General features: G+C 38.7%; 1 protein-coding gene across 1 annotated transcript in view; it reads left to right on the top strand.

The window, feature by feature from the left end:
• The window catches only part of CRBN (cereblon), a 23,301-nt gene extending 15,183 nt beyond the window's left edge, over positions 1-8,118 (top strand). Inside the window, exons 8-10 of the mRNA XM_019473253.1 lie at positions 1,130-1,194; positions 2,734-2,865; positions 4,419-8,118. Of these exons, the coding sequence (XP_019328798.1) occupies positions 1,130-1,194; positions 2,734-2,865; positions 4,419-4,602 (381 nt within the window). The 3' untranslated portion in view covers positions 4,603-8,118. The remainder of the gene's footprint in view (positions 1-1,129; positions 1,195-2,733; positions 2,866-4,418) is intronic.
• The last annotated feature ends 826 nt before the right edge of the window (positions 8,119-8,944 follow it).

Genomic DNA, 8,944 nt, shown 5'->3' with positions numbered 1-8,944 from the left:
TTAGGGACATGGTTTAGTGGGCATGGTGGTGTTGGGTCGACGGTTGGACTCGATGATCTTAGAGGTCTTTTCCAACCTTAATGATTCTATGATTCGATGATAAATTACTATTTATCTGTATAGTAGAGCAATGTTCCTCCCTCAGTCTCCAAGATCAGTAGACGGTGTGTTGAGAGTGTGGGGCAGAACCAATGTCACCTGCAAGAAAGGAGCTGGAGGAACTTGAAACACAGCAACAAGCCCAGAGCTTCTGAATAGAGGAAAAGAGAGTAAAGACGTAAGCCTGTGTAGTATCGATGAGTGGAGTGCAGGAGTCAGAGCTGAGGGAGGCTCAGAAGCACAAAGTATGATTTACTCAAAGTTTTAAAAGGAAATACGCTCACATGGGGACTTGTCCAAGTGAAGATCCTAGGCGCAGCGTTTCGTTCCAAAATACAGTGGATCATTTTTTGGGTAATTTCACATGCATTACCCTTAAAAAGAGGTAGAAGTAATGCACCTCCTGAAAATTAATAGTAGTGTTCTACTAAGCTGATTTAAATGCTTATTTTCTGGGCAATGTCAGTGCTGAATTGTTTCATTCTACTTTCTAGAAATTGTAGAAGATAAGTTAATCTGTTAAAATATTTAAGAGAAAGATCAATACATCTTACATATTTTGCTTGAGGAAATTAAAACCACTGATCTACAGTATTCTCAAATCTTAGAAAAACTTAATGCTTGCATTTGTACTCATCCACCTTTTCTGTGTTGTATCTTAGAAGAGCAAAGTTTTTTTTCTAAATTAGCTTTTAAAGACCTTAGAAGGTTGACTCATTTATTATCTTTGTGTAGTCAGATTCTCTTCTGTGTGTGGATTTTTTTTGCGGGAGAAAAAAGTATATAAATGTTTTGTCTTTTAGATAACAATTAATGTTTACCGATAACAATTAATGTTTTGCATAAATAATAGAAATTTTTTTTATCCTTTGCTAGAAAGAGAAAACATAAGTGACTGCTGCCCAGATAAACAAAAAAATTGGTACAAAGTCTATTCTGAGGGAAGGGGAGAGACATTTTTATTATTTGCCACTGTGCTGACAAGCGTCTGGAAATGAATGAAATTACCCTCTTTGTTTTTCTTTTCAAGTGTACATCTCTTTGTTGTAAGCAATGCCAAGATACAGAAATAACTACCAAGAATGAAATATTCAGGTGAGTTTATTGCTCTTAATCTTTGGGAGGTTCTTGATCAGAAACATTGGCACAGCAAAACAGATTAAGCTAGGTTATGTCTTTATAACTATTGTGTTTTCCACAACTCTAATAAAATTTAAGTAAATATTTATAGGGAATTTTCTTTATAAAGCAAAACAGGTTATTTGAGCTTTTTCTAATAAAAAGTTAGTAAATCCAAACACCACCTTGTGTGTTGTAACGGAAGTTAGTGTGAAACGCCGTGTTATGTCACCTTGCCACTGAAGACTTACGCGCTCCGCGGTGAGTTTTGAAATACAGATTTGTTACATATGAAATTTGGGATCTCGTGAGCTTTATTCAGAAATAAAAGGACAAAAAGGTCTCTCAGCACTTCATCGCGACTTCTATATGTTAACAAGCTTCAACGGCAGATTAAAACGCACTAATTGAGTGGTATAGATAGGCTCCCCGTATGTTGTCATGTAAGGAAATTGCCTTTTTATGTCATTAAGCATTGTGATACCTCTTTTATTTTAAGAATATAGGATTTAATCCTAATAACTTCACTAGACAGTATATTCGCATTATATATTTGACCTATACAATATCTTCCATGTTCAACAATGATAAGACTATACATTTTTCCAAATAATTGCTGTTTCTGGCAGTCTTGTCACTGTTTTAATCTTGCATAACTAATATCTGTCCATCACATGATAATATGAAGGTTAAAAGACGTCTTGGTTTAACAAAGCACGACTCCCCGTGGTTTTCCTTTATCAGTGTGATAAGAAGCTGGCATGGTAATTAAAAGCCATTTCTTGTCACCTAATCAAATGGTGGTTTCCAGAAACCACGATTCCTGCTGTGTGGGTATGATGTACTTTAACAGAAGAACGATGAGAAGTTAGTGTGATGAATGAACATTTTTGCTTGCTTACTTCTGAAAGTTTTTAAAAGTTAGATTTCAGACTAGCAATGTAGGTGTTACTTGGTTTTATTGGCAGTCGCTATTCAAAAGCAGCAAGTAAAATAAATTATGAGTCTATCATGTACTTTTTTTTTTTATACTGAGCTGTAGGTTTTTGAGGGACAGATTAATAACTGCCTTAAATGAGGTAGTTTCCATAGCATCCTGTCAGCCATCCTCTAAGTAACTTGTCCCCTGGAACAAACAGCTGGGCGAGGTTCATCTGAACACAGTGGTTTAGTCCTTACTCATGATGATACCTTGTTAAATACCTTTTCTGAAGTAGGGACTTGATAAGTAGGTAACAGGAATAATTTATGTCTGATGAATGCATCAGATTTATAATACCGGACATTTAAATTTCTGCAATTCTAAGAAAATTTGACCAATGATATTTTACATTAGTTTCAATTTTTAATAATATAATTAAACATGCCTTTTTTTCCCTACAGCCTGAAGTGGTTCTTTTGCTATGGAAGATAGTTTTGAGCGTGGTTGGCAGTTTTTCCTCTGTTTACATTTGACCGCCTTTGGTTTTTGTTTCTTCCTTGAACTCTGACAAAATCATTAATTGTCTGTTGTAGTTTATCCTTATGTGGACCCATGGCAGCATATGTGAATCCTCACGGGTACATCCATGAAACCCTTACTGTATATAAAGCCTGCAACTTGAATCTCAGTGGACGACCATCGACAGAGCACAGCTGGTTTCCTGGGTAATAACAGTTAAAAGAGACTCTGTTAGTAAATGAGAGAAATTTGGTTGTAAATGCAGTCCTGTGACGGTGGAATAGTAAATATGCAATTCTTGAAACATAAGCCGTCATTTTGCTCGTATGAAAAACAGGAAAGTAAACGCAGACTTTTTCAAAATACAGAATAAAATGGAAAATTCAGGTAGAATGTTTTCAGAATGTCTCTGGAATTTTTTAAGTATATGGAAATTTTAAGATTTTAAAACATAGTCTGGCATCTGAGAGCCTTAAACAGGATACTGATTGTCTGGGAGTTTGTGTATAGTTTTGTATAAGTCACAACTAAAATCATAATTATTGTTTATGATCAAAGAAAGCTGCATAGAAAGTAAATAAAGTGCAAATGGAAAACATAATATATAAATGCAATTATTCTACTGAGATACTTTTTTTTTTAGATCTAAAAACTGAAGAAATGTAACATTAATTTAAAAATCACTAACTTTGTGATTACCTCTGGGTTTTATTTTTATATATATTATTTAATAATAATTATCTCTGTAAAAGTAGCATAATTAACTGTCAAGATCTAAAAGTCTGCCTAATAATGAAGGGTCTTGCATCAAAATGTCACCCCTCTCTGGTAGATTAAATTTAATGTTTTTTGGCTAGACAAGCGTGCTTCAGGCGCTCATTCAAAACTTTGAGTATTTAACTCTTGAAAATAGCTCAAATGTCAAACTATATTTGAATTTTAGTGTCACAAAAATATTCTTTAAATACATTTTTTTTACCAGATCACTTTTCTGTGTGGTCCTTTCTGTGCCAGAGTGTTAGAAATCATTCTTCTGTCCCTTTTTGCTCTTCTGAAGTGGCGTGAAATAGTACGTTGCTGTATCTGTAGCCAGTCCGAGGTTCTTGACTAGCGCACGTACACATTCACTCTTCCATTTTCTCGTGTTGATCATGGGTTTTTTTCTGGATTATCACATAGCACTGAGTAATGACTTGGAGGGAGTGGGGCATATCTGTCATAAGAAATGCGCTCTTTAAGACTCCCTGAAGAAAACTTGTGGCTTATAATAGCTAGAGTTAATTTTTCTCACCTTTATGTGTTTTCTCAGCTCTTTTCTTCTATGAGGGTTCCGAAATACTCATATTCTGCATTTTAAAGCTGTTAAAGTAAAGCTCTGTTGCTCTGGGAAGTACAATTCCCTGTTAATCTAGGAGCAGTGCAAAAATCACTTTTATTTCCATTAAGTAACTTACTCTCTGAGAACCATTTTCTGACTCTTCTTTAAGGCACACAGTATTTCATCATACTGTTGAAATGTGCTAGTAAAAATGCTTTAGTTGCTTTCTTTTCTTGAATGATGATTTTTTTTTTTTAACTTGTTTTTAAGATCTGTGGGGTTTTTAGGTGGGAGCTGAGCACCTTAATTCCCAAAGATTCTTTGAAAATCTAGCTTGAGACTAGTATTCCCTTCTTACCTGATAAGTGAGCTGTGTTCCAGTATTTCTAAGGTGTCTTTTCCTTCCACGTTAGCATCAACCTTTTGTTTTGTTTTCGATAGGTATGCCTGGACTATAGCCCAGTGCAGAATCTGTGGGAACCATATGGGATGGAAGTTCACAGCTACCAAAAAGGATATGTCACCTCAGAAATTCTGGGGACTGACACGGTCTGCTCTCCTGCCTCGGATTCCAGAAACAGAGGAAGACTCGGGCCACGATAGATCACCGTTACTCTGCCTGTAATCTAGTAACCTGCTTTGGAGGTGAACTGGCAGTAGTCTGTCTCTTAAACGCATCTGCTCAGTTCTGCTTCTGATGCTTACTTAAACTTAAAAAAACCCAAGAACCCACACCCGCACACAAAAACCAACCGAACAAGCAGGCTCACTACATTGGGGTTTGGCGTGTATCCACATTACCGTTGTTTCAGACACACTGAGAGCTGCAGGTTGAATCTTTCAGATGACAGCTGGGGAGAGGAGGCGGCATGAGACGCCAAGAAATCGATCTGAGCGCTCTGGGCAGACTTGAGACTGAACTTTCTCCTTCCTTGTATAATTTCAGAAAATGTTTACTGCTATCAACTGGCAGTGAAAGAAGGTGGGGGGAAACTAAAATGACAAATAAACAGAGTATAATTTATGCAATATATGTACGATGGTAGATACCAGTTACTTGCTGCGGAATATTTTCCATAATATACTTCAAAGTGTTTTTGCTGAGAATCCCTGTTTCTAACTACGTGGAATACTTCGCATTTTATGCTCGCGCTGTTTCTCAGATATTTGCTGAATAACCATCACGGAGAGTTACAAGGCCGAAGTTCTCTTCTGCCTGGGCCTGTGTTGGTCGTGTCGGTGGCAGTGCTGTAAGGGGCAGAAGGCAGAGCTGCCTGCTACAGGCAGCCCCCCCAGCTGCGTTACAGGCTGCCCTCTGGAAGGAACCCGGGTGAAGGCTCCGGTCCTTAGACGTTGTCTGACACGTTTAGAACCTTTGACTTTAGAAGTCTTAAATTTTAAACTATTTATGCAAAATATACATCAAATAGATTGTCGCTTACTGTCAAATGTGCTTATATTTACTTTTCAAAATTATTTCTGTGAAGATTAGTTTACCAGCCTACATGCCCAGGGTTCTGTGAAGTACTGGCTAAAACACCTAACTATGGAGATTTTTCAGTAGTACGTATTTGGACAAGGGAGAGGCAACATCTCTAATTTTTTTTTCTTTTACACTTTCATATCATAAAGTAAAATTTCACATTATCTCCCTTACCTTACAAACAGCAACAGTTTCTAAATAAAACAGAAATAAAAGGCAGTGCTTTTTTTTGGTTTGGTTTGGGGTTTTTGGGGTTTTTTTTGTCTGAAGTGCTGTCTATGCTACAGAAATCGGGTGCCAAAATAGGGCAGCTTTTGCTGCTGATTAATAAATAAATTTATTAAAAAATAAAAAGCTTTTTTTTTCCCCTTGGAATGCACTTTGGTGATGGAAACTGAAGATTTCTTCAGTATGTGTACACACACTTTTTTTTTCTTTTGAAGCTTTATCATTCACTCTTTATTTCTTCACAGTAAATCTTTGAGAACTTGCATTGTTAAATATAACGACACAAAACTACTGAAGGTTTAAGACATCAGCCATTACTTGCTCGTTCTCACTCGCGCCCCTACGTCAAACACACGTAGCATGGACAGATGACTTCAGTGCAAGGCGACGTCAGACCTCTCTACAAGACAAGTAGCTGATTTAATGGTAGTGTGGGACCTCTTGCAGCGCAGCTGAGGAGACACCCAGATGTGACAAGATGCTCGATGCTGAAAGGCTGCTGGGGTAGTTTGTTACGCTGGGTGTGTAGAAAGTAATGATTGTGTAACTCAGGTTTAGTTCTTCGAAGCCTTCTACCTCTGTGCTTCTGCGTAACTTTTGTTCTCTCCGTAGACATCTGTAATACCGTATTTAATTTTGTGTGCAGTGCTCTGACTCGCCAGTGAACTGTGAAAAGCAATACTTCTTTGAATATAATTCTGAACAAATAGAGGGTGAATGATGGCTCATTTTCTTCAAGAAGACATTCTGTATTTTGATTACGTTTCTATAATAAGCTTTCAAAAGGCTGAAATGATAAGCACTAGTGTGAGAGTGAGACTGTGAAACCTCTGTACTTGGATAACCACTGAAACCATACTTAGCTTTCCCCTCACGCCATGCACATGCACACACACACGTACACACGACACGCACATACGTGCACAGAGACGCACACACGGCTTAGCTGTAGGCCTGCTTTATTTTTTCCCTCAACGATACCTACTATGTGTTGTTCCCATTACGCTCAGTAGGGCTTGGTGGTGGCAAGAAGTTTGAGGGTGCTTTGAAGTACCTTCTGCTGCCATTCGATTTAAGCATTCACTGAGGGTATGGTGAGTGAGGTTTTCAAAATTATTTTCTCAGCTATCGCTGAACTTCATAAGGTCTTTGGGTTTTTTTGGCCGAGTCTTTTGGATTGCCTCAACTAAAAATGGCATTATGTTGGCAACGTTTGAATACAAAATAGGCATATTTTTGGTATTGTGTGTATATAGTCAAATGTAAACTAATATAATCAAGTGAGATAAGTCAGGAGTAAATTTAGCACTAATTTAATTTTATTGTTGATGATGTTCCATCTGCCTGACCTGCTGTGTAATGTTTGCCGTTGCAAAAAGTCCATGACACTTTCCAGGTTGAAAACAAGTGCGATTCAGGTTGCCACGAAGAAGATGAATCCTGCCGTGGTGAAGCTGGCCGTTACAGTGCTGCACCTGCAAGAATGCTCAGAACGTACAGCATGTGACGTGCAGGGTGGATGTGGACTCGTGGATGGTTCTATACATTGGTTAATATTTTCTATGCTGCTTTTCTCCTTTTTGGAGAGAAAAACTACTGGATTGGGATTGTGGAAAGTTATTACTGACAATGTTTTTGAGAGCTAAGTACAAAGGAAATCACATTTTATGGTAATTTCCTACATTTACTACATTGACTGGTTGGCACGTAGCTTCATGCGTTAATTAATCCAATATTGACTTGCTGGCTGCTGCCAAAAGGGATCATTTTTCTCTTCTCTCCCACCGTAATCTCTGTCCTTCTTAGTGAGCTCTAGGAATTAGGCAGTCGCAGCGTCGGTGTCGGGTCTGACGGAGGCAGGAGGGACGAACAGGCGTCTTGTAGGGACAGAAGAGGGACTGCCCTGCGCAGCAGCAGGTCTCGGCTGGATTGGCGTATGTGTAGCATAGAACCGCTCATTTTCAAGCTGTCGTTGCAATAGCATAAAGACGTCATACAATCGGAGCCTGTAATATTGCAAGTTTTCGTATATTTTAGTTTAGTTTTGATGAATAGGTAGAATCACATAGGACACTTGCACACGGTCTAAAACATGTTCAAATACTCTACCGTTTGTTTTTTAATAATGCTGTTTTTGTATGTGCTGCAATTCATTTTGGTCCTCTCATTGTTTTTTCACCTTTGTTTAATTGCTTTGTAAAAGCTGTGGAAAGGGTAGCACGTTCTCCGCTTTAACTCTTCCTCTGTCTGCCTTTTGAGACAACTTTTCAGAAAAATCTTGTTGCTTGCAAACATTTGCAAAGAATAAAATTCAACTTGTTTCAAAACTGATCTTTTTTTGCTGATTGTTGGGATGGGAAGAAAGAAAATGTTTGGGTTTACATTGTGTTTTAAACCGGTTAGCTTCAAAAAGTAACATGTTCAGTAAAGGGAGTTTCAGCTGCAAAGAATGTGCAGAGAAGGTAAGAAATGACATGGAGAGAGCGTAGGTTGTCATTCCAATGGATAATCAAAATGAAACATTAAGTCCTTCATCTCAAACAATTTTCTCTCTCTCTCATCTTTTAAACCGGTTAGCTAAAAAAAGTAACATGTTCAGTAAAGGGAGTTTCAGCTGCAAAGAATGTGCAGAGAAGGTAAGAAGACATGGAGAGAGAGCGTAGGTTGTCATTCCAATGGATAATCAAAATGAAACATTAAGTCCTTCATCTCAAACAATTTTCTCTCTCTCTCATCTGTGCGCTTACTTGCTTTAGTTCACCTGAGTAATTCTTAGCTTCAGTCCCAAATTATTTCCCTCCATATTGACTTCCCAAGGTCTGAGAGTCCTGATGGTTTTTCCAGCACCCCTTTATCTCCAGTTTCTCCCACGAAGAGAAATGCGTAGGTAAATACGTGAGGGGGGGGGGTTAGGTAGTGAAAGTACGGAGAAGATGCATCTGGAGGCACTTTGAGGAAAACTAGTCGGAGGCTTTGCAGACAGGCTTGGCAAAAGCACCCCGAGTGAGGGAGGAAGAGGTGGGTGTGAGCGGTGAAGCAGAGGGTGCTGGGGTGAGGCCGGCAGCGAGGGGGGTCAGGAGGTGCTGGTGGAAAGAATTTTAAGCTGCATAAACATCTGCTGAAACCTAGGATTGCCCCAAGCCTGCCGCTTTAATTACACACCGTCCTAAATTCTGCGCCGAGGACAGTTCAACCAGGAAAGAAGGTGTCGTGGTTTAACCTCAGCAGCAACTAAGCACCACACAGCAGCTCGCTC

This window comes from Aptenodytes forsteri, unplaced genomic scaffold (genome assembly GCF_000699145.1).
Source record: "Aptenodytes forsteri isolate BGI_AS27 unplaced genomic scaffold, ASM69914v1 Scaffold267, whole genome shotgun sequence".
Lineage (NCBI taxonomy): Eukaryota > Metazoa > Chordata > Aves > Sphenisciformes > Spheniscidae > Aptenodytes > Aptenodytes forsteri.
Note: the sequence above shows the minus strand (reverse complement) of the source record. Positions and strands in the feature narration are given on the sequence as shown.